This window comes from Talpa occidentalis, unplaced genomic scaffold, assembly GCF_014898055.3.
Source record: "Talpa occidentalis isolate TD23 unplaced genomic scaffold, MPIMG_talOcc4v2.1 talOcc4.11, whole genome shotgun sequence".
In the NCBI taxonomy this organism is placed as follows: Eukaryota; Metazoa; Chordata; class Mammalia; order Eulipotyphla; family Talpidae; genus Talpa; species Talpa occidentalis.
In genome coordinates, this window is record NW_023601104.1 from 31,767,427 (window position 1) to 31,792,908 (window position 25,482).

The window sequence follows — 25,482 nt, forward strand, 5'->3', positions numbered from 1 at the left end:
CCCACATCCCTCAAGTAGGTCCATTTTATAGGTGAGGAAATTGAGTCCTCTAGACATTAAGTAGTTTGCAGGGTTATTTTTGGTAATGGCTGACTCCATGCTCATTTCCCTACTATAGCCACAATTTACTGAGCACTTGTTAGACATTTTAGTCTTCAAAACAATTTTCTAATATTATTATGACCAGTTAAGTCTCAGGCTCCCCTCTGTAATCTATAACCTGGTGATAATAACAGCTTCCTATTGGTGGTGGCTGCAGGAGGTATACTAGGTTGCCTAGGGTCACACAGCTATGAGGTGGCTGAACAGGATTTGAACCCAAGGCTGTTCAAACAAAGTAGTGGTTAAGAATCATTACTCTCTACTGCCCACGCAGAGGCTGCCAGGAGTGGCAATAGTAAAACCAGCAAAAGGGCTGTGGTGATGGGTTCTTCAATTATAGACAAGATTAGGGCAAATCCTTTTGTGAGAAACTAGTTAAAAGCAAACAAAAGAGCCTAAAAGTAGGTGAGATTAGAAATTGGTTAAACCAGTGTTCCAAACAGTGCAGGTGTCCAGGTAATCCACAGGATAGTTTCATTTCTTATTTTATGTATTTCTTATTTTTATATATTTATGCATACAAGAACTAGGGTGTAGGCCAGACATGGGGGATGGGTGTGGTGAGAGGATTCACCAGAATTGTAGTGGGGAGCAGAACAGGCGAATGTAGTGAAATACACTGCTGAGGGGAGCAGCGGGTGAGACAGGAGAGGCAGGCCTCGCCATGTGTGTTAGCTCCCTGGCCAGGGATTGAACTCATGCTGCAGTGGCTGGCGATAACCTGATAGTGCTGAGACTTTAAACCCTGCGTCACCAGGGAGGCCCATTTATGTATTTTTTTTAAAGTGGTTATACATAACTAGTACATTGAGACTTCATGTCTATTACTAATTATGACAAGGCTAAATAAAGATGGTGAATTGATTTTAAAATTACTAAGCATCAATAACAAATGTACGACTGCTCAGATGTTCTCTCATAATTTCAAATATGTTACAGCAAACCATACTGGTTCTGTTTTCAAGTACGTCCATGATCTGACTACTCAAATCAGCAAGGCCTTTCCTGGATCATTGCCAACTCCCACCAGGCCTTTGCTCCCAGCCCCGCCCCTCAAAGTCTGTTCTCCACACTGTAGCTAGAGGGAGCCAGTTAAAACAGAAAGCAGATTATAGCCCTAAATCCCACTCAGAGCCTCCAGGTTTTCCCCACTCACTCAGAGGGCAAATCAAAGACCCAACAATAACCTGCATGAACCTATAATCTGTTGCTGCCCCCTATCCTGCCCTGTTATTTCAATATTTTGCCTATCTCATCACCTCTTCATTGGTTCTGGAATTGGCCAGCCATGCTCTCACCTTAGGACCCTTGCACTTGCCATTCTGTGCCTGGAACATGCTTTCCCCAGAGAGTGTCATAGTGCAGCCCCTGGTAATATGAAGACCTTGTTCAAATGTTACCTTCTCAGGGAAGCCTCCCCAGACCACTTTCTTTGAACCACACCTACCTTTTCCCTGCATTTCTCATTCCTCTTCTCTGCTTCATTTCTGACCCTGCTACCTTTACCTTCTAGTATACGGTATACACTGTTTGTAGTCTGCCTGTCCTCCCACTACACTCCTTGAATCGGGAATTTTGGTGTTTTGCTTACTGCAAGATCCTTGGCATCTAGAGTACAACCTGGCACACAATAGGAGCTCAATAACTATGTGTTGAATAAATGAACACAGCCCCATTCATGTCCATGTGCATTTTTTCAATAAAGGTCCAGAGCAATCATCAAAGCTTAAGAAAGGTTGTCTACCACCCAAAGGTTTCCCCCCTCCTTCTAATTTGGGGGCATGCTGGCCAAGTAGATTTACCTTCCAAAGGGGCAGATGATACCACTTAGTGGGCCTTTGTGCTCCCTGAGATTTCAGTGGAGCTTTCCATCAATCTCCTGTGAAGTGGGGTAGGGTGAATCGTTCTCCTCCCCCAATCCATCTGACCACATCAAGAGGTGCCTTAGACTCCCTTTGTGATGCTTCTGTTCATAGGCAGTGGCCCTGGAGTCTACTGCCAAGAAGCTGGCTCCGCCTCCTACGATTTCTGCAGTTTCATGTTTTGTGTCTTTCCAGATAATGTGGAAACTTCCCAAAGGCAAAGAACCAGTTGTTAAAAAGATGAATACTTACCTCAAACAGTCCTAGGGTCAGGTCCATCTCTGCTACCTATTGACTGTGTGACCAGAGGCAAATTACTTATCCTGTTTCCTTCTCTAAAAAATAGGTCTAGAAAGAAAATTAACTTATTCATTGTGTTGTTGGGGGGACTTGCTAGGATAATGCATGTAAAGGTTTGGTATAGGAATTGATGAGTACAGAGCTTGAAGTGAGGGATTTTAATTCAACTACATCACAAATATTTATTGAGTCCATTACGTTATGGGCCTTTGCTAGGGACAGAGAAGTAACAGGACAGGCAATGTCCTGCGTCAGTCTGTGCTGCTTCAATGGCAGAGAGCAGCATCATATAGCTTGTTTCTGCTTCTACTCCCTCAGCACTGCTGCACCTGATAGTTTTGCCAACATGGGGCTTACATTCTAGGGGCAGAGGATTAACAAAAAATTGTAGTTAGGAACTGTGAGAGTGCTGTACAGGAGAAGCACAGGCACTTTGGGGAACACTGGAATAATGAATGGGGAGGGGACAGATTGCATCTGAGGGGTTTGAGTTACTTCCTTGCAGTTGCTGTAATGAAACTCCAGAGGAACAACAGCAGGGACCCCACCTTCCTCCTCTGAAATACCCTGAAGGAATTGGGGCTGGTTTTCCAGCAGCAGTTCAGGAGGTGCCCTTAGGCTGCAGCTCTGGCCCTGTCCTGCTGGGTCTTGCTGAGCACACACCCTCTAGTGGTCACAGCACAGGCTGGGCTGGATGGGACCTGGGAATCTAAGGACAGTGGGACTGTCATCACCCTTCCCTTCCAGATACTATCTCCACCCAGACAGTCTTCCTGTAAGGAGGGATTACTGTGGATCCCCATGTCATTTAATTTTGGTAACCACCTTGGGCATGGTTTCTAATCCTATTTGACAGATGAGCACCCTGAGGCTTATAGAGCTGAGGAAGATAAGTAGAGTCAGTGCTGAACTCAGGTCTAATAGACTCTGGTTTCAGTGTCCTTCAGGTATTACCCAGCTGACACCTAATGGTACCCCATCCCCAATGCCATATCTCTGAGTGAGCAAGGCAAACTTTGTCCAGTATTACTGCCCAGGAAGAAGGCTAACTCCCCCCCCCCCCCCCAGGGAGGGTCATTACTTCTGTCTCTCCCAAGTTTGAGGCCTCAGCACAGGTCAGATATCCCTCAGGGTGCTCCCCTGCAGAAAGGGATGCCACTGTACTTGGGGAGATAGGAGGACAGAGCCACATCCCATATATTTGTCCCCAGGGTTAGGTCCTGAACATTTTTGGAGGCCCTGAGGGGTAACTCATCTCCTACCTGCCTTTCCATTCCCTTTGCTTCCCATTACACACACATACACCTTCCCCCAGCCAAACTGGTTGAGTTCAAATACCACCTCTGGCATAACTACAAGCTTGTGCAAGTTACTTAATGTCTTTGTGCTTAATGTCCTTGTCTGTAAATTGGCAGTAACAACCATACCTACCCTCAACGTGCTGTTATATGGCGTCTTGGGGCTTAACCCATGACACTTTGATTCAGCAGGTCTGATGGACTACAGCTCCAACTGCCCTGGCAGCACAGGCCCACACACCACTTGCTAGTTGTTGGGGGATGAGCACATATACCCTCTCTGGTTCTAGCATTTAAGAACTCTCCTTGCCATCTTAATTTCAATGGCAAATTAACTGGGCAAGTTCCTATGTCTCAGTTTCCTTCTCAGTAAAATGGAGATAATAGTTATCTGTCAGGGTTGTTGTGAGAAATGACTAACTCCTTGTAATGCGGAGAACAAGAGAAAAATATCTTGCCAGAGTAAGGACTCAGTAGAAGCTATTATTACTGTAACTCGTAATCAAACAAGCAAATACCCTGATAAAAGGACATACTTTGAGTTTCCCATTGTATCTTAAGATGCAATAATTTCTGGTGATGGGGCTTAACCCATGATACTTTGATTCGGCAGGTCTGATGGACTGCACAGGTGAAAAGGGCTGCAAAAGGGGTTTTGGGGTGCTTGGTTACAGGTGTTGTTCACCTTGTGAAAATTCATCTCACTTGTGATTTGTGCATTTAAAAGGCACTATCCCCTAGGATCTACAGAGGTCTGTGAAGAAGGCGGGGCGGGCACCAACATCCCCATTTTTCAAAGGAGACAGAGGCCAAGAGAGTTACTTTGGTTGGCCTAAGCAGTAGAGGATGGGGGTGGGGAAGATTCTCAGTCGGGACTTCCATTGAGGAGAGCCACCGCCTCTCTCCCCTCGTGTGGCGCGAACGGTACCTGGCTCCAGGTAAAGCTCGTCAGAGGGTTCTGAATCACTCCTGCAAATACCGCCCTTCCTGAGCGCACACACGAACTCCGGGCCAGGCCGGAGGCGCACCGCGGCACACTCACAAGGAGCGCCCCACACGTGGGCACCCCCGTGGGAGACCCGAGCGCCAGCGCCCCCGCCGCCCGCGCCGGGCTGGGCGCCCAGCCCCTGGCCAATGAGAGTAGCGGAATTTCTTTCATTCAGCGCGGGGCCGGCCGCCTACCCGGAAAGGGGCGGGGCGCCGCGCCGGGGGCGGGGCAGCAGCGCGCCGGGGAGAGGGCGGTGCCCGCCCCGCGGCCGGGCCAATCGGCGCCGCGCCCGGGGGGGAGGGGGACCAGGCCTTTTTTCCCTCCGCGCGGGACCAATCCTGACTTTACAAGCTTGAACTTTTGCCACCCTCGGACGAGCGAGCGCGCCCGAGGAGGTACCCCGCCGCGCCGGCTCCAGGGGTAGGAGCGGCTTTAACTCTTCCCGCGCCAGGCGGCCTGCTGCTGCCGGCGCCGCGCCCCCGACGGCCGGTCCCGACCCGCGGGCCCCGGGCCCCCGCCCACCCCCCACTTCCATGCGGAACGCTGCTGGGGAAAGCTCGACCCCTACCCGCATTTCTTTACGTAGTGCAGTGAGTCACTGGGGAGGGGGGGAGCGGGAAGCCCCCGGCCTCGAGGGGGCCGGGGAAGGCTGGCGGCCCGCCTGCCCCAGAGAAGGCCGTGGCCACCGAGGAGAGGCCGAGAAGCGGGGATACCCCTTGCTCCTGCCACCTTCTGCAGCCGCTTGCCCCAGCAAGCCTGGAGCCCCCGTGCACGCAACGTCCCACGCCCCGCAGCAGAGACACCCCTGGCTTTGCGCAAGAGGAGCGGCAGATCTTGTGCTTTTAGGGAAGATCCCACCACCCGAACGGATCAGCAGCCCCCCACCCTGTCCCTGGAGTCGCAAGCCAGGAAGGCACACACACCAACATCCATTTTTATTAGCCTTCCCTGGGATGGCTTTGGACTAACCCCAACGTGCAATATGTATTTGTAAGTTTGTGCACAAGTCAGGGAGAGGCAAATCCTCCCGTCTGCATCCGAGTCTTAGTGGGTCCACCTATCCCTCGCGTCGCCTGCCCGTGGTTTGTGAAACCGTGTGTGTGTGTGTGTGTGTGTGTGTGTGCGCGCGCGCGCGCGTGTTCGCTAGCATCCGTGCCCGCGGCGCAGAGCAAGCCAGAGAGCTGGCGGTGGGCGCTGTCAGGCCAGGGGCGGGGGTGCCGGGGCGAGCGTGGGGCGGGGGCCCGGGCTCGGCCCGCCCCGGGAGCCGGCCCCTTGGAGCCTCGGGCCCTGCAATGGGACGTGTTCTCCTTTAAGAGTTAAGAAACTTGAAACCTTGTTTGCGCAACAATCAGCGCCGCGGAGCCGCCAAAGTGTCTAGACTGGCATATGATGGGAGGCAGCCAATGACTCCGCGGCGCTCCTCCGGGGGCCCTCAGTGTGCGTTTGAGGAGAACAAAAAAGAGAGAGAGCGAGCCGAGCGGGGGAGCGAGAGAGGGAGCCGAGCCGAGAGAAAGAGCCGCCGGGCGCTGCCTCGCCAGACCTCGCTGGGACCTCGGGGCCACCGGGAGGCACTTTTTGTGGAGGGGGGAGGGGGACGACCTCTGCAGGCGAGGCGCCCGGGGCGTCCGAGCGCAGCGTAGGACTGGCTGCGACCTCTGCCTCTCTGCCTCGGTGGATTGCATTTTTAATTAAGGATTCCCAGCAACTCTTTGGGATTTTTACAGTTTCCACTCATGTGTTGACACCCGCCTTCAGGAGAAACTCGCTCCAAGTGCATCCAGAGCCTGCGACCTGAGACGGAGTTGGCCTTTCATGCATGCAATTCCAGGGATTTTGGTTTTGTTTGGGTGTTTTACTTTGCTTTTTTTTCCCTTTTTTACTGGGAGTGAAAAGGAAGCTGAGGGTCTTGACAAGCCTGTCTTTCGGATCCTGCAGGAAAGGCCGATGTAGTTAAGCGTTTGGGTTTGAAAGGCAGAGAGCTTCCCAGACACATTTTTTGGGGGGTGGGGGGGGCCGGCTAGCTAGAGCGTTTGCGCTCATGGACCAGCCGGGCAACTTCTGAAAGCCCGCCCGCCCATGCGGGGTCTCTCTGGCGGCGCGCCTCCCGCAGTCCCCCTAAAGCGCCGGGACCGGAGTCACTGAGCTGCCCGGCCGCGGGGTTCCATGTAGCCGCTGGCCCGTCGCGGACTGCGGCTCGGCGCGCGCGTGTTCTTGCCGTCCCGCCCCGGCGAGCTCCCTCATGTTGCAGCCCTGCGGCGCCCCTTCGACGACAGGCTGTGCGCGGTCTGCGCGGCGCCCGGTGGCGGAGCTTCATGTGGGGCTGCGGCCCGCGCAGCCGGCGCCTCGCTGAGGAAACGGACCCCCGGTAATCGGAGACCGCCGCCCCCCCACCCCCGGCGCCAAAGGATATCGTATGTTCAGGTCCAAACGCTCGGGGCTGGTGCGGCGACTTTGGCGAAGTCGTGTGGTCCCCGACCGGGAGGACGGCGGCGGCGTCGGCGGCGGCGAGGATGGGGGCTTGGGCGGCCGAGCGGAGCCGGCCCCGCGGGCACGAGAAGGCGGAGGCTGCGGCCGCTTCGAAGTCCGCCTGGTAGCCCCGCGGCGGCCCCGGGACGCGGTGGGACAGCGAGGCGCCCAGGGCGCCGGGAGGCGCCGGCGCGCCGGCGGCCCCCCGAGGCCCATGTCGGAGCCGGGGGCTGGTGCTGGAGGCTCCCCGCTGGACGTGGCGGAGCCTGGCGGCCCGGGCTGGCTGCCCGAAAGTGACTGCGAGACGGTGACTTGCTGTCTCTTCTCGGAGCGGGACGCCGCCGGCGCGCCCCGCGACGCCGGTGAGCCCCTAGCCGGGGCGGCCCCGGAGCCGGCGGGCGGCGGGCGGAGTCGCGAAGCCCGCTCGCGCCTGCTGCTGCTGGAGCAGGAGCTCAAGACGGTCACGTACTCGCTGCTGAAGCGGCTCAAGGAGCGCTCGCTCGACACGCTGCTGGAGGCGGTGGAGTCCCGCGGCGGCGTGCCGGGCGGCTGCGTGCTGGTGCCGCGCGTCGACCTTCGCCTGGGCGGCCAGCCCGCGCCGCCGCAGCTGCTGCTCGGCCGCCTCTTCCGCTGGCCGGACCTGCAGCACGCCGTGGAGCTGAAGCCCCTGTGCGGCTGCCACAGCTTCGCCGCCGCGGCCGACGGCCCCACCGTGTGCTGCAACCCCTACCACTTCAGCCGGCTCTGCGGGCCAGGTGAGCGCGCCGCCCCGCGGGGGGCCGCGGGAGCCCCCCTTCCTGCCCTCTCCCTCGGTCTTCCTCCTGTGACACCTCGGGCGGGTGAGACTGCGGGCGCCCCACTACCCCATCTCCCCCCAACGCGGGGTCTCTCAGTGGAGGCTCCTCATCCTGGTAGGAAAGCCACGGAGTGGGTTTCTGAACACACGCACCAAATGGCAACTTCACTGTAAGGCCCAGGTGGACTTGAAAGACTACCCGGTGGAGTTTTCTCTGGGCTGCTTCAGGGATGCGGCGATTCCAGCTTAAGACGGTGAAAGGGGAAGAAGTGGGGAGAAGCACAGTCACTACTCTTGCATTGACCCTCATCTGTGCCGGGGCTCGTAGCTTTTGTGTGCGCCTGTAGACACTAACTTGTATAATTGAATTGACACAATTCGTGGCCAGAGTCAAAATGTTGATAAACTGGCCCACTTGAACCTTTGACCACTTTGGAGCAAAGTTTTTGCAGGGTAACCCTTGTCGAAGTGGAGACCACCCTTTTGTCCTGAGTGCTCATGGCATCCCCGGGTGGTCAAAGACCAGAGCTCGCCACCGACATCATCATTCTTATTCTGCGCTCAGCTTTTTTGCAGAGTTGAGTGAGGGTCCTGGTGGTGGTGAGTAGGCAAGGAAGCCAGATATATTGCTACTTCTGAGAATTGCTCCCCTTCTTTGTTCTCTTCCTGGGATTTCTTTCCTACCCGTACTCTGCTCCCACCCCTGCTCACCTGAGCAGTCCCTGGGTGCTGGAACAGAGGTGAGGACAGGTGAAGACTCCTGGCACTCTTCCAGCCTGGTAGTCCCCCAGCTGTGACCTCTGCACTGTAGGAATCAACCATGTCAGCCTGTAGCACCTTCCCTGATGTTTGCATCTTTGGTGGCATTGGGGTTCCTGGGAGATGGAATGGTCAGAGAGTTATAGGCTGTTGGGCCGGGGAGAGCTCTAGATTCCTCCAGTCTGGCCTCTGTGAAGAGACACCCAGCCTGGGGGCACTAGGATCATGACTCCCAATGTGGAAGGGGCTTGAGTATGAATTGACGTTTGGGACGGTACCGTTTGGGACGGTAGGGCAACGGACGGTGTCTGTGTGGTGGTGCCTGAAGAGAGCACTGCTGGCAGTAGGCAGAGGCAGTGTGGAGCTGACATGTTCCAGCATGGTCACTCCAGGCCCACTTAGGGGCTTTTTGGCAGTCCCTGACTTGTGGCTCATGGTGCCGAGCTTTCTGTGTCCTTGTTCCTCTTCCTGAAAGTTTACTCTGGAAGTGACTTTCTTCCCTCTGGTTACCTGACTTTGGGGAAGGGGGCCTGGTTGATGGTTGCCTTGACCCTGGTCACCTTTCTAGCAGGCCATAATTGATACCTGCCCGTTTAGGAAGTCCTGGCAGGTATTTTCTCTCTGCATTGGGGGCATTCTGCCAGCAAATATTTGTTGGGCACTTACTCTGTTCAGGCACTGTGCTGGACTCTAGCGGGTAAGTAGAAATATGAGTAGAATCCATGTCCTCAAGAAACATTGTCTTCCTAGGGGAGTGTGGAGGTGAGATGGGGCAGAAGGGCTAGGTCAATGGGTATGAATAACCAGTGAGGTAGGGTGTGTGTGTAACAGGATCCCATCCTGAAGGGGCCATAGCCCTCCCTTGGAGCCTGCTCTTGGAGGATGGATCAGAGGAGGTAGGCATTGAGGAGGAGGAGGAGAAGATGGCCAGGCAAGTTCAGGTGTGTGGGAAGGAAGGGGGAGGAGTAAAAAAGTTGGAGACTGCAGATAGGATCCACCCCTGCTCCTGGGATGGATTAGAAGTCAGCTTGGGTGTTGTGGTGGTTTGCATTTGGTAGACTTAGACATGTGTAGGCTGAGAGGCAAATGACAGTAGAACAGTTCTTACCACAGACCTGGTCCTAGACTCTGCTGTGACTGGCCAGTAAGGACACCTTGACCTTGGATTAGTAACCTGCCCTCTCAGCCTCCCTACAGGTCACTGGGGTGGCTCTCTGAATATGCCTAGACTAGGTAGTCTAATTCTAGGCTGAGCATTGATATTTGACTTCCTTTCCCCTCCCAGAAGGAGGTGCTATTGCAGGGGTTGTGTCTGTTCCCCTGTCTCTGTCATAAACCAAGGGGCCCACATTCCAGCTACCCTGGTGCAGCTGGTATGGGAGGAGTTTCTAGTAGGTGCCAGGTTGACCCTCTTGCTTCATTCCTTGCCTGATGGGTTGGGCTGCTGGGACTGAGAACTTGGGGAGCCCTTTGCTGCCCACTCTGCCCCTGCAGCCAGGCTGGCCGCCAGCCTGGCTCCCAGAGCTGGATGGTTGCATAGCTGGAGCTCAGCCGTGCACGTCCTGATAAGGAGATTGCTCCTTCCAGGGCTCTGGGGAAGAGGGCTGGGAAACTGGGGGACACACACACACAGCAGGCACACAGCTAGTAGGTACACACTGAAACATCTAGTAGGCCAACTGACAGACACCCACTTGATACTGTCACCCTAGGGCTCCCTAACCCCCACATGGGGCCCCAGGGACAAGAGGCCCCTTTCTGGGCAGAGAGGACCCCTGATGATCAGAACCAACCCCAATCTATCCATTAACTTTCTGTGGGCCAGGTCTGGCTCCAGGCCTCTTTTCCCATCTATAAAGTGAGGGGGTGGACAGAAACTCTGAGGTCCCCACGGGCAGATTCCAGGTGACACAGGTCTGTCTCCCTTCCTCTGCCTGCTCCCCTTTGTCCCAGAAAGTGGGGTCCTCCTGGCTCTGCCCCAGCCTCATGTCGTGACACACACCCCCTCCACCCCCCCCCAACGTGGGAGTCACACCCTAGGTCTCCCTCCCTCTGGTGTGTCTTTCTGTCCCAGGAAAAGCTAGTTCGCTGAGCTCGGTGCCTATGTGGACGGAAATGTGGAGAAATACTTTAATCACAGTTCTAACCTGTATTTATAGAGCTCCTTTCTCCTGAAAGTATCCATTAACTTTGGAATAAATCTCCTGCTCTTTGCTTCACCACTTTTTTTTTTCTGTAATTATATTCAGTAAATTACTATTATCCAAATTGCACCAAGGAAAGAGAGACAGAGTGCGAGAGAGCTTCTAAACTACTGCAAGAGGCCGCCTAGGAAAACACAGGGTTCCCAGGCCAGGACTATTGGAATTAGAATGGGCTAGAAAGTTTTCCTTTTATTTGGCCTGGCATTTTCCCTTTGAAATGAGATCAATTTCAAGTTGGTCTTCCAAGCCCCCGCCCCGCCCCTCCAGCGGCCCCTCGGCCTGCCCAGCTCTGCTGTTCCTGTTCCTCCTTGGAGGTGAGGAAGGGTGATAATGTGCAGTTTGCCTCTTGCTGGCGCCAGCCGGCTGCGCTGTTTATCTGGCTGCCGGGGGAATCTGGGCAATTAGGCTCAGCCGGCCTTAAAGCGCCAGGAGCCCCTTTTCTACATCTCCCACTGTGGGACTTGGGGTGGAGCCTTCAGGTCCTAGGGGTAGAGGGAACAGGTACCGGAGAGGCCCCCTCTCCTCCTGTGTCCACTCCTTGGGAGAGTAGAAACTAGGAGTCCGTGGAAGCTTTCTCTTCTAAGCTGCGAAGATGAGGGTGGAAGTTAAGGTCTTACACAGCGAACCTCGACTAGGCATGGGAGAGGCTGTGCATTCTTCTGACTTTCAAATTAGGGTCTAGATCCCAAAAAGGCCAGGCCCCCCCTGAGGCTAACTGAAGGCTGGACTGGGCACCAGCCTTCTGGTAAACCTGCCCCTGGCTGGCTGCTCTCACTTCTGAAGGACGGTGGAGAGATTCTTGACAGTGGTGCCCTGGGGCTTGCGTGTCTGAGGGGGTTGGGGTTTTTGAAATCTTTGTCTCTCTCTTTCCATCTTTCCTTCCTCCAGGTCCATTTATTTCAGAGGGGCCTATAGGGCTCTGGAAGTTCTCCTGCTAACATTTAAACCACATGAATTATTTCTAAATCAATGCAACCTTTGCAAGTATTCCTTTGCAAGTACAAAGGTAGCTTCTGGGGAGAAGCGGACAGAAGACCTGGCCAGAGTTCACATTTTCTCCTGACCTTTTGTCTCACCCACCCAGTGTCCCACCTGAGTGCCACCTTGCCCACCTGGATCAATGTCCTGGGCTCCTTGCTCCCAGATCCATGTGGATGGGAGGGAGTGGCATGGAGGTGACAGTTAAAGGTCATCCAGTATTTTCATGGCAGCTTTATCCCTAATAGCCAGAAAGTGGAAAAAACCTGACTGTCCACTGGGTGATGAGTGGATCAACAAAATGTGGCATATCCATACAGTGGAATGTTATTCAGTGATAAAAATGAATGAGGTACTTGTTAGATGCTACAGAAAACATGTACCCATACACAAAAGGCCACATGTTTGAATCCATTTGTGTAGAATGTAAATAGGCAAAGAATAGAAAATCCTAGAGATGGGAAGTAGATTAAATGGTTACTTTGGGTTCAGGGCTTGAGGGGCTGACAGCTAATGGGACAAGGTTTTTTCTTGGGGTGGTGATGATGTCCAGTTGTGGTATGGAATATACCAGACTCACTGAATTGTATACTTTAAAAAAGGGAAACATAGGGTCTGTAAATAGCCCAATTTTAATAACAAGGTAACTTGGTATTGGTCCCAGGTGGCCTCCCCCATTGTTTAGCTGAAGTAAGCCTCCTACCTTCCTGTGTGGCCTTGGGTAGGTGCTTAACCTGGGTGGACCTTAGTTGTCCTATCAGTTCAAAGAAGTTTAGTTGGGTCAACCCCAAGAAGTTGGGTTGGGTGAACCTCTGACATTCTAAATCCCCTTGTTTTGGGGTGGAATCTATAGGTCTTCATACTTTTTTACTTGTCTGTGATGGAATTTGGTGATTAGCTTCTAGTCTCTGTAGTAGTTCAGTGCAAACCATTTTACTGGAGCAAATTGGGACTTGGTAAAGTGCCCCCTAAAAACTTTGCAGTTCCTCACAAGCTGGTATGTCAGATCTTTCAAGTTTGTAGATTTGCTTTCTGTTCCCCCACATAAGAATCCCCAGCCCAGGTGTGGCCATGGGTGGCAGGTGGTGTCACCACTCAAGACCCAGGTGGTTCCTTGGAGGTAGTACTTTGTGAGCCCTTCCCCCCACCACCTTTAGAGTCCCAGGTAAGTAGCCCTTGGAAAAAATGCTGGATTGATTACAATGGCTTGACTCTATCACACATCACTGCCAATTTTTACTTTGGGGATGGTGGGGGGTGGGGGGTGGGCGTAGATGTCCAGAGCTCTCCACCATGTGTGGCCTGGGCCTCTACCAATAAGCTTTTTTGCAAAAGTAACCCTAACACAGGAACTGCAGGCCTTCTGGTAAGTTAGTGGGGTGTGGAAGGGCGGAGGCTGGGGTCAGGAGACCTTGCTTCTGGTTCTAGCACTACAACCAGTTCCCTGTCTGGCCCTGAGGCTGTCACTTCCGCTTTCCAGGCCTCTGTCTTTGTGCTGTGGGTGCGCCAGCAAACCCCATTCTCTTTCCCTGTGGAACTCTAGCCCTTGTTCCCAGAGACTGGTCCTTGCTTAAGCCTGGCCTCTAGCCCCTCTGATGTCTGAAACAAAGTGCTCCCCTCCTTGAGCCTGGTTGGGTTAATCTTTTGGCCTCCCTTGGTCCTTTGTCTTCATACTCTGTCCACAGATGTGCCAGTGTTACCATTATTCTCATCACCGTTTTCTTTGTTTATAGATGCTTACCAAATACTTTCTTCTGTGCCCGTGATGTGCTAGGCTGGAGGGTCAGATGAGTGTAAGACAGGGTGTCTCCCTATTGCCTGTTTGATTGGCATGTACAGCAGACTCAGGCCTGGGCTCAAATCACAGCTCCATCATGATTGCTGGGATACTCTGGGCAAGTCAGTTTTCCATCTGTAAAATGGGGATAATGGTGGCCATCTAGTTTACTTTTGAGAAAGGATGAAATAAAGATTAGGTACCCAATGAGCATGTGTAGCCACTCTGTACCTAAGGTTTGAAAGAATAGGATACAATAAATGAAATTAAAAATGCCTGGTGTGGAGAGACACAAGGTAGTAAAAGTTCAGTAAATGTTTGCTTCTCTCCCAGTGGCTAGTTTGTGATTCACTTTTCTTTCTCCCTAACTCCTCTCCACAAAAGATTCCCCATTTCCAGACCTCAGAGCCTTTGCTTTTTTTGTTGAAGTAATTTCTGGCTGGGAAGACTGGGGTGGGGAAGAGGTGAAGCTGCATTGGGTGTACAGAGCAAAACAAATGCTCCTACAACTAATTGTGCCTTATTATAATTGCGAAAAACACTTATTACCCCCTTGTGTCATTACTGATACCTGCCTAATAATAGTTATTACCACTTTACTACCACTGAGAGTTTGTTTTAGTTTGCGATTTGATGGCGTTTAGTTTCATTTACTGAAAATGAAGGGTCATTTCATTCATGCAAATTGTTACTTAGTTGAGCAAATTGTTACTTCCCCTAAAGCAAGAGACTAAGGAATCCTTCTGAAGACAAAATATATGTTTTTAAGGAGGAGTATTTTAGGCAAATGAAAGGAAACCAAAAAGAAAATACCATAGACAATAAGGAATCACTGAGGATCTGGGCTGGGATGACTTGGAGCTTGAGTGCCCTCCCCTTTCCTTTATACAGGGAACGCTGGAGGCCCAGAGGTGGAAGTGACTGGAAGTGACTGGTTTAAGGCCTCCTCTCCAGGTAGCTGGGTTGGGCTTGCCAACCAATCTTACCCTTCTCCCTGCCCCAAGGAATGTTAGTTCTAGTGCAGCTTATTTGGAAACTAGCTTCTAAGTCTGGGCCTCTATACTCACATTCAGTTCTGGCTGGGGTTGCCAAATTTAGCAAATGAAGATACAGGATTCTCTGTTAAATTAGAATTTCAGATGAATATAGTCATGTATCTCTTTTCAAAGTTTCAGTCAACGTCAGATCATGTTTACCACGGTGGTCCCAGTGGGCTATCCCATCCAACCTGTGCGTGGTAGGTAGAGCATCTAGATCTGTGTGATTACACTCACCATGGTAATGTACAATGAAATCTCACGATCCATTTTTCAGAATCTGTCCCCATCGTTAGCAAGGCCTGACTGTGACACACCATTTGTTAGTCCATCTCAGATATGACAGAGGACATACTTACCTAAAAAGTTATGCCATGTGTATTCAAAATGCAAAATAACTGAGCATCCTTAGCACTGACTTTCCTGTCCCCATGTTTCCCTTGTTGTATTAATAATAGTTATTGTTTGTGGAGATATTTTTCCACCATCCCAATAGCTATACCAAGTATGTTATATACATTATTCTCTTTTGCCCTTCTGGCAGATCTGGGAAGGTCTACTGACTATTGTCCCCCTTTTAGAGCTGAGGGAACAGGCTCAGAGAGGTGAAGTATCTTTCCCTGAGGTCACACAGCTAAGATGAAGAGCCCAGATCTGTCTGTACTACAAGCCTGCAACCCTACCTGTCGGATAGTGCTGTTCTAGTGGATTTGGAAGCAGAGGTGGTGGGAAAAAAGGAGGACTTTCTGGCGGCTGGGCTTATTGTTTGAAGAACCAATAATTCAAAGCATGTAGAACCCCCAGGTGTGACCTCTCCCAACCCAGCAGTGACATGATGTCTCCTGTCTTACAGAATCACCACCACCCCCCTACTCTCGGCTGTCTCCTCGTGACGAGTACAAGCCACTGGGTAAGTGTGTCCTCCTTCTGACCCTTGGGGAGGTGTGTTGATCCTGGGCTCTCCCAGCCTCCATGCTGAAGGGTTGGAGGGGAAGGGAAAGCCATTTGAAATGGGGTAACATTTTACAAACACACCCTCGGTGGGGCCAAAGCAGAACAGCCTCTGCAGCAGGCTATTTACGTCTCAAAATTCCTCTATTTACATCTTGAAATTCCTCAGCTCATCATTAACCTCTCTCTGACCTTTAAACATGGGCCTGTGGGAGAGATGAATGAGTTTTGACTTAAGTATCTCGTTGGAGGTGGGCTAGTATTTCTTGCTCTTTCCCTCGGTCTACCCAGCCTTTGGTTGTTCTCCTCTAGTGTGTATTAATTAGTAGCATGACAAATAGGTTGGCCATGAAGTCACTGTTGAGAGGAGTATGTTTCCCCCCTTTTTTAAGCCAAGGAGTTGACCTGGGCAGAAACAACAGTTGGACCATTTAGAAAACATGTGTCTTGGTACCTAAAACCCCTGGCATAGTCCATCTTCTGGGTGTGAGGTGGAGGTGATAATGTTATTTCAGACACGTCCCATTCAGTGGTAGAAAGCATTTTTGTAAAATTTCTGGGCCAGGTGAGTAGCTCATGGTCAGGGGTGGATGCACACACTTTCAAAAAAGTACAGATGGCATTTTTCCTTTCCTGTTTTTTCGAGTGGTATGTCCAGCTAGTGTGGCCCTAATAGTACCAGGAGAGCAACTTTGTGGCCCAGGCAGTTCTTGTGGTACTCAGACTGTATGAGAATGCCATCCATAGAAAGCGGAGGTTCCATGTTCCCTGCCTTATATCCTCTCCCAGGATGCCCCATCCTACTTGATACCTGCCATTTTGGAACATTTTGTTTTTTAAAGATTTATTTATTTATTTATACAAGCACTGGGTACAGTCAGAAGCGTGGGAGGGTGAGAGAATTCACCAGAGCCAGAGCGGGGAGCAGAGCAGGCAGAAGGACCGAAGTACACTGCTGAGGGGAGCAGAGGGCGGCAGGAGAGGTCTGCGTGCCATGTGGGACCCTCGCAGGTGGCTGGGTATCGAACCGGCGCTGCAGAGGCTGACGGGCAGCTTCGCAGCCCAACGGTCAACTGCTGTGCCACCAGGGAGGCCCCATTTTGGAACATTTTAAATTCTAAGTGACCGGTTGGACTGTTTTAGGACCAATCAGCCCATATGGCACTGAATAATTAACTAATGAGCTGATAGACACGGTTGGTTCATTTTGCTCTCACCTCATTTGTTCATCCTATGATCTAGGTGCCAATTATAAAAAGGCTGTGCGGGGCTTGCCATCAGGCCCCCACATTCCACAGCCTTCTGCGCTTTGGGCATCAGGCCGGAAACTCCCACAGGCCCTGCACTCAAAACCAGGCTGGCAGCTAGGGGAGAAGCTGCGTGTAGGCAGCTACTTCTGGCCTGGGCCTGCTTTTCTCATGGCTCCTGCACTTAGGTGGCGGTGGGGGCCTAGCTTCAAAACCTTAGAAATCAGATGGTATGGCTGTGATGCTCCCCACATTCCACCAAATGGCCACAAAAAGTGGGTTTGGTTTTGTTTTTGGTAAAGGCCTTGTCCCAGTAGTGTGGGTCACTATTGTCCCAGAGGTCACTTCTTAGTGTCTAGGACTCTCAGGCACCCAGTCCAGGACCCCTGTAAGGTTAGACATGCCTACTGGGTCCCTTCAGGAGCTTGATCCCCTCATTCTAAGATGACAAAGGCTGTCCGTGTGAGTCAGTGGTTAAACAGCGGTAACTCCCTTGTTTTTCCCCATGTATGGTCATCCAGTGAGATGGGTACTGAAGACTCATCCAGCGAGAACCCATCCCTTTATAGATGAGGAATCAGACTGAGGGACAGGGAGGACCACCCAGCTCCTGAAGAGCAGGGCCAAGGAGGGAACCTAGAGCCGCCCCCTCTTTAGCCCGTGAGTCCCTGGCCTTCCCTCACAGGCCTGCCTCAGCACATCCTGTCTTAGCATAACTGCTCTAGTCGCTTAGAAGATCCCTAGTTCAGTGAAGGAAAACTCCCGCAGTGGTTCTTAGTAAGTATAGCACCTCAGATTTAATGTCAAGGATCATTGCCTTGAGGAATGTCAACCTGTGATAAAGCAGCAAAACTCAGGATGTCCCCACCCCACAGAATGACCATGTAAAAATCAAGGGGTGTCCCGTGGTTTTATAAATGAGACAGCTGAGCTGTCACTTGCTGCACCCCACCATCTGCTTTTGCGTGGCAGGCAAGCTAAGAATGGTCTTTCCTTTTTCAAATGTTTAAAAAAAAGCCAAAGGGAGAATAATATTTTGTGACATGTGAAAATTATATGAAATTCAAATTTGGCCATCGTCAAGCCTGATGGAGTGCAGCCGCACTCAGCCTTCGCGCCTCATTTGTGGCGGCATCCGTACCATTGAATAGCTGGAGCAGAGACTGTGCAGCTCACAGAATGGAAGATATTTACTGTAGGGCCCTTTGCTGAAACAGTTGGTGACCCCTGATGTTCCAAATAGTGGAGGTTGGACTTGAACCTGGGGCTCCAGCTTCCAGACAGCTGATCCTTCCTTGGTGCTTAAGCAGTGGTTGGGGTTGGGAGTGTTCTTTTTTTCACAACTTCTGCATGGTTCAGACGTCTAGAGTATTTAGAAGCACTAGCTGTGGGGATGTGAGGGTGTGAGAGGGATGTATTAGCTGGGGAAGGGGAAAATTGGGAACTTAGCTGAGCAGTCTGCTGCACACTGAGAAACAGTTCAGCCTGCAGTGTCGTTACTTCAAATGAAAAGCGGCAACAAGACTTGGGGTGCTGGACACTTTGGGAACATTAACCATTAAAAGTTAATTTAAAAAACAATTAACTATTAGGAAGTTCCCACTTAGGCATTGAGGTTATTATTATTTTTAAAGAGATTTTCTATCTACCCTTATTTTCCTCCTAACACATTTTACCAGCAGGTAACTTTTTTATACCCTCCAACAGAGTCTGAGCCATTTTTTGTATTATTTTCTTTTCCTTACATTGTTGCTTTTTTCATAAACAAAAAGTCAGTTCGCTCCTAAGCCTCAGTGATCACGAGACCAAAAAACAAAATATAACCCAGAACACCCAGTCAGCATCTGGCAAGTGGGAAACGAAAAAAAAAAAAGGCCAATTGGTTAATGTTTCATCTTCCCGCTCCCCAAGCCATGTGGTAAAAGGGAAAAATTCCTGCAGGATCAAATGGAATCCTAGCTAGCGAGGGTCGAGTCGAGGCTAATTGTTTGTCCCAGGAATCCCCAGGTTGCAATGGCTCTCCTGAGCCAGGTGGGACAAGCCAGGCCTGGGTTATGCTGGGTGAGAAGATGAAAGTGCTGCAGGCCTCACAGAACATGCCTCCTGACTCCTGGACAAGTCTGTCCCTTCACCAGGACAACACCCAATTGCTGGTAGAGGAGGCACAGGCCCAGGAAAAATTTTCCAAGTCTGCCAGCCTCAAGCGGCATCAGCTTGTCAAGTGAGCAGCTCAGTGTTCAAGAGAAAACGTGTAAAAGAATTTCCCTTCATCTAGCTGCACTGCAGACAAGGGCAAACAAATAATGCACGCCATATGAAGTACTTCCAACTACTTAAAAAAAAAAAAAAGTCCAGGCATTGAAAGTTGTTCTTTGAGTGGGTTTGGATGTTAGGGAGTGGAGGAGGGGAGAGAGAAAAAAAAGTTAATCTGGGAGCAAATGCTTGAGCCCTTAATTAGAGGGGTGTAAGCGGGACAGAGAAAGGATGGCTGGTAACTTGTTAAAACAGTTTCCCCAGCACCAGCCGGAGGAAGGAAGGAAGGAAGGAAGGAAGGAAGCAAGAAGGAACAACTTCAAGAATTTTAATGGTTGTAATTAAGTACAGCAACTATGAATTGTTTAGGGGCTTAATTTAACCTTACCCAAGGAGGCTCCAAGTTGCGACTTGCTGGGTCCCCTGAACTTGGGTTATTTCTGTGGTCAGGGCAATTGAAACTAAGGTGCCAGGGCACAGCAGTCAGCATTTTCCAGAAGAGTCCCAGGGCTGGCTGGCCTGGTCTCGTGAGGTCATGGGACAGGGTTGCAAGGTGGTACCAGAAAGTTAGGAGGTGCGCAGTGCCCTTTGTGAACACATACACATGTGTGCACACACACACACATAGATGTTGGAGAAGGAGGAAAAAGGAAGCACCCCACAGCCAACTAAATTTTCTCTCTTTCCTTCCATAGATCTATCTGATTCCACATTGTCTTACACTGAAACGGAGGCCACCAACTCCCTCATCACTGCGCCGGGTGAATTCTCAGGTTGGCATTTTTCCCCATTTGCATTGCTGTCATGTTGCACTGTATGGAAGGGGCAGGTTGTGGGGGGCATTGACGAAGGTCATTTAATTCCCCCTCTTTTCTTTTCCCTTTTTCTCCCACCCCCTGGAGGGGAAGACTGCCAGTGTGTGCATCGCTGGTGTTCTTGGGATTATTAAGAACAGTTGGTATGAATGAGACCTGAGGATGGTAACTTTTAAAGTGCCGCCTGATCCGCCCTTTCACCAGTTGCCTGTCATGGATCAAAGCCCAGCACAACTCTCCAACCCTCATTTTAGCAAGGGTTCCTCTTTTCCCAGCTGCCAAGAGGCAGCAAAATGGATGTGTTTGAATGCATTTTTATCTTCCTGTCCCTGGTCTGGGGAAGTACTGAAGTGAAGGGTCAGAAGAAGGGGGTAGAGTGAGTAGAAGGAGTTTGGGGGAGGGTCTGGCAGGACAGGGGTTTGCCAAAGGCCAGAGGTTTCCCTGTCTCTCCCTGTTCAGTGATGGCTGGGCTTGGAAGCAGAGAGAACCCTGGCTTGGGGCCTCCCATTCTCTGCAATTAAGAGCTGGCCATTCACACTCTGGGGTCTACCTTAATCAAGTTTTCTGTAAGAAATGAGAGGTTGATGGTGATTTGGGGCTATTGAGGGCCAGAAGGGTCCTTTGGAATAATGGTGGGTGGGGGTATCCTATGAAGACAGCTTGTGGCCTGGCTCTGTGCTGGGAGGGTGTCAACATCTGTGCTTCCTACTGGGCATGGCTGGATAGCCATGTGAAGTCCAGCCCCCAGAGTGTATTTATTTATTTATTTTAAAGATTTATTTATTTTTGCATACAATTGCTGGGGTGCAGGCCAGAGGTGCAGGAGGTAAGAGGATTCACCAGAGACAGAGCAGGGAGCAGAACAGGTAGATAGACTGAAATACACTGCTGAGGGGAGCAGCAGGAAAGGTCTGCTGTGCCATGTGGGTAGCTTCCTGGGTGGAGATTGAACTCATGCTGCAATGGCTGTGGATAGCTTCGTAGTGCTGAGATTTAACCTCTTGCACCACCAGAGAGGCCCCCAGAGTGTATTTAATGTAGATGGAGAGCATTGGCATAGGCTATCTGGATGGACAGGTGATTGTCTGACATCCCCTTCTCTCTATTGTTAGTAGTGGAAAGTCTCGTGTGTGGAGGTGCCTTCCAGTTTCATGGGGTTTGAAGATATAGTCTCTTTTGATCTTGGTCATCCCGAAGCAAGCCTGGTGTGTAACTCGGGGGGGAGCAACAGACCCTGGAATATTTGCAGTAGTTCCTCCCCCAATCTGGGAGGGCTCCAGAGGCCCTGGGCCCATTAGGTTCAGCTGCCTTTGGGTCCCAGTGGTCCTGTGTTTGGGACTTCCCTCCAGGGGCCCAGGAGTCTTAGTGACTGGCTTGTGAGAAGGTCCTTGCTGCTCTACTGTGGACAAGGACTGTGAGGTTCTTAGGAGAAAATTTGGCTTGCAGCGGCTTGGAATTCTAAGGGACTGAAGGGACTGGGGAGGTAATTTGGCATTTCCTAGGGCACGGAGAATGAATGACGTCTGGTGGGCTTTGGTCTGAGTTCCTGGTCACCTTAGTAGGCAAGTGGGGCTATTACCTTTGTGGTTATCCAGGCCCTTTCTGGGGGCCTCACTTGTCCCTCTGCCACTCTGGGAGCTCACTGTTCAGCTTTTCTCACCTATTTGTGCTGTGGGGATCTGAGGACCAGTGGTGATCTGAGTACCTGCCTCCTGGGAGCTCACAGACTTAGGGCCTTGGTGGCTGCCACATTGCACAGGCCCAAGGAGGGAGGCCCTATGGAGTAAGGATAAGACCAGAGGGGTGACCAAAGTCATCCTGCCAAGATGGAATGAAGGGAGGGGACAGGCGGGACTTGAGTTCAGAAAGGTGAATAGAGAGTATGATGCCAAGCTGGGCATTTGGCCTTCAAATAAAGATAATACTATTACAGCTCCTGACAACAGTTGACATTAATTGACACTACTTAGCACTTACTAAGTGCTGGTCCTCTATCTCATTGACTCCTGACCACAACCAAGTAAGACAGATAGGATTCCCTGATTTTTTTTTTTAGAGGTGAGGAAGCAGGCATCTCTCTGGTGCTAACTGTTCAAATTCCTGAATTTTTGTAAGTGGTAGGTTTGGGATGTGATTACCCACTCTCCTATCCTGGGAGAGGATAGTGTTCCCACCTAGTGTTCCACAGCAAGCGTGTCTCCACTTGCTTCTTGAATTCAGACCGGGTGGTGACCAGGGCAATGGAGGTAGAGTAATCAAAACTTGGGGGCAACCTGTCCCAATTTAAGTGCCAGGGATGGGGTTGGGAGCTGATAGGAGGCATGGGGCTCTGTGCATATTGGCATCATCAACAGGCAGACTTCACCGATGTCCAGAGACCACACCAGCCATCTTGCCCAGTCCCCTCTGCCTCCCTGGATTCTGAGGGGCTGTTGTGCCCAAGACCCTGGCCCCTCTCAGTGTCTCAGGACTAGCCTTGTGTTGGAGCAGGGTGTCTGCAGTCCCGGGATGGAGACCGCCCTTGTTTGTCTCCCACAATGACAATTCCAGTGCCCGGCCTGGAGCTGGCTATTTTTATCCAGCTCCAAGGTCTCTGCTGCATTTTCCTGTCCTGCTGTTGAGGCCACTTTGGGGAATGGTGGGGATTTTGAGGCTCAGTCACAGCCAGGGCAGGCAGGGACATGTGGGTGGGCAGGGTTGGGGGCAGCAGGACAGGAGATTATCTTGTTTCAGCTTTCTGTGGAACGGTTGACAGAACATGCTCATCTGATCTCTGCATCAGCTCTAAATTTAGATACACGATGCCCACTACACATGGGAGAAAGCAGAAGGTCAGATGGGGCATATGACTTTACCAAGATCACTCCAGTGGGAGGGCTTCCCCTACAATTTAAGACCTTTACACTGAGTCTTCAGTGGGATTTGGGTATAATTGAAAACCTGAAAGTCCCACTTGGAACCTCTTCAGAAGCTTGATTCTCTGGTTTTCTCATCTAACTCAGAGCTTGCAGTGCTGCCCCTTGACTGACTAAAGCTCTCTGAAACCATCCTTTTCCTCTTTGTAACATTTTCTCCCTTTTCCCCTTCCCTTGATTTCAGTTCAGTTTGGGGAGGAAAGCAAAATTAAATTTACACTAAGGTGTGAGTGACTGATAGGTGATTTAAAGGCAGAATATGCTATAAATCAATGAAATGCCAGATGAAGGACCACATGGAAATGGCCATTCAGAGGGGAGGCTGGTGGGGGGGGGGGAGGCAGGGCATACTGGGCTCTAGGCTAGAAGAATAGATTCTACATGACACAGGAAGTTTTTGCCCTGGGTGAGAGAAGGAGCAGTCAAGTCAGGCTCAGTGCTGGGTGCTCAGTGAGCTAAGGATAGCCTGAAGTGGCAGGGCTGCTTTACAAGCTATGCCAGCCTTAGTTCATACAATGGGACCAGGGGCGGAACACTGGCTTCTTTAGGAATCAGTGACACCCCTCTGCTATCTTAATCTAGTACCTGTTGGATAACTGTTTAAGTGCTCTGTTCAGCACCTACCATGTGCCAAGTATGGTGTCAGCTGCCTGTCATGGGAACATTTTGACTTTGGATATATATACTAGTATTTTGGATGTATATACTAGTATGTGTATACTCGTTGTTGGTTTCTTAAAAGCTGTGCCAGTGTGGTGGGGGTGTGTGCGGGGAGATGACTCTGACCCTCATTTTAAAGAGAAAACCTGGGGTAGCAAGGGAACTGTGCAGGACCACACAGAGTTAGGGGCTCAGCTGAATGTGGGTGTGTTTCCTTCTCAACTAGACTGTATGCTCCTTGAGAGCACAGATCATTCTCTATGGTTCTTGCATTCTGTTTGTTAAATGTTTGGAAATAGAGGCTCAGAGAAGTCAGAAGAGTGACTGAGAGCCACACAGCAAGCATCGGCTGGTGAAGCCATGTCACAGCTTAGGTGGGTCGGTGCTGTCAGCCCACCTGCCATCTCTTCTCTCAGTGGTCCTTGAAGAGTCACCCTTTTGACTTGCAGCCTCGTACTATCTAATATTCATCATCAGTGCCTACAGAAGCCGGAAGAGGAGTATGATGGTGTGGTATTGTTAACGGCTGCTTCCTGATTCTAGGGCCCAGCTCTGCTGTCCTTGAATGCCCCCATCTGACACAGAGCCGGCAGCTCCACATTCTCAGAGGTGCTCAGTTCACTTAGTCCAGTTAGCCTGTGCTTAGCCTCTATAGCCCGGTGGACTGAAGAATGTGGACTCTGCATCAGTGGGCCTAGGATACAAGTCCTGGACTGACATTTTCTGGTTGTGTGAGTTTGGGGCACCATTAACCACTCTGCACCATTAGCCACAACATTTCTCTGTGGTGAGGGCTAACTGAGATCATGTCTGTCAGTCAGCTAAGGCTTGGCACATGGCATGTGGCACATGGTAGGTGTGGTCATTATAGTGTGAGGGGCTCTGTGTTTAGGGTGGGGACACAGATAAAAGTCATAGCATCTCTACCCTCCAGGTCCTCACAGACAGATAATAATGAGAAATGGTATAAGAGGAAGAAGGGATTAGTGTTAGACTCTTGGTGTGGTGGGGAGGCCACCCAGGAAGACTTCCTGAAAGAGGTAATATCCAAGTTGGGTTTTACAGGACAAATGGGGGTCTACCAAGAGCCAAGATTGGGGGTGACATCTTCCACGTAGAAGGCCTAGAGGTGTGAAAACAATCTGATGTTGAGAAACCAAAGGAGTTTAGAGGACTGGGAAGCAAAGCATTAGGTATTGGTGGGAGATGAGGCGGGGAGGCCAGGGCCTGGATAATCATATTTTTAAAAATCCTTGTACAATAATTTACAGAGCATTCAGGTTAGTGGCCAATTCAGTGACTTGTCACACCTGGTAAGAGGTAAGACCTGGATGACATGGCTGTCACTTGATGGTGCCCAATCTTGTCACATGACCTGTGAATTTGGGCATGCCGAAGAGAGAACAGGAGGGCAAGGGGTGAAGTTTTAGCTGCAAAGGGGGCTTCCGTTGGCTTTGGACAGCAGAAAGGAGGTTTTACCTGGAGATGGGGGCAGATGGTGCCCTCACACTATTGGACTTGAACCTAGATCGGTCCCCAAGGATCTGATCCCCAAGAGGAGTCCCTTGGGTGTGGCCTGTGCCCCCTGGGCCTATACTGGAGTCAGGCTCCAGTCTGGAGATTGTGGATAGATTGTAGGACTGATGGAGAGTTCCCAGGCCAGGATTAGTTTGTCATATCCAGAATAGGTTTCCGGTTTGGCTTTGCCCTTTACCCACTGTGGAGCTTCAGGCAGGCTTCTCACGGCTTTGATCTTTGTTGTACATTGGGACCATAGGCTATAATGCTGATGTGTTCCATGTTGGGGGAATCATAGGTTCTGGGCCTTAGAAGGTTTGGGCAGAGAGCTGGTATTTCTGGCCTACAGAGGGAAGGGGTTAGACACACACACACACACACACACACACTCTCTCTCTCTCTCTCTCTCCCTCTCCCCACCCCCCTTTCCGCCCCTCCCCCTCTCTCCCGCTCTCATTCCAGAGCACTAAAGCTTGGGAACTAGACTGGTGATACACTTGATCAATGATAAATCCAAGGCCCAGAGAGTGTGATTGACTCACCAAAGATCACACAG

At 51.1% G+C, this 25,482-nt stretch overlaps 1 protein-coding gene across 1 annotated transcript in view; it reads left to right on the forward strand.

Annotated features, from left to right (window-relative positions):
• Positions 1 to 5,809: 5,809 nt before the first annotated feature.
• The window catches only part of SMAD6 (SMAD family member 6), a 74,377-nt gene continuing 54,704 nt past the window's right edge, over positions 5,810 to 25,482 (forward strand). Inside the window, exons 1-3 of the mRNA XM_037502774.2 lie at positions 5,810 to 7,771; positions 15,421 to 15,477; positions 19,714 to 19,791. Of these exons, the coding sequence (XP_037358671.1) occupies positions 6,964 to 7,771; positions 15,421 to 15,477; positions 19,714 to 19,791 (943 nt within the window). The 5' untranslated portion in view covers positions 5,810 to 6,963. The remainder of the gene's footprint in view (positions 7,772 to 15,420; positions 15,478 to 19,713; positions 19,792 to 25,482) is intronic.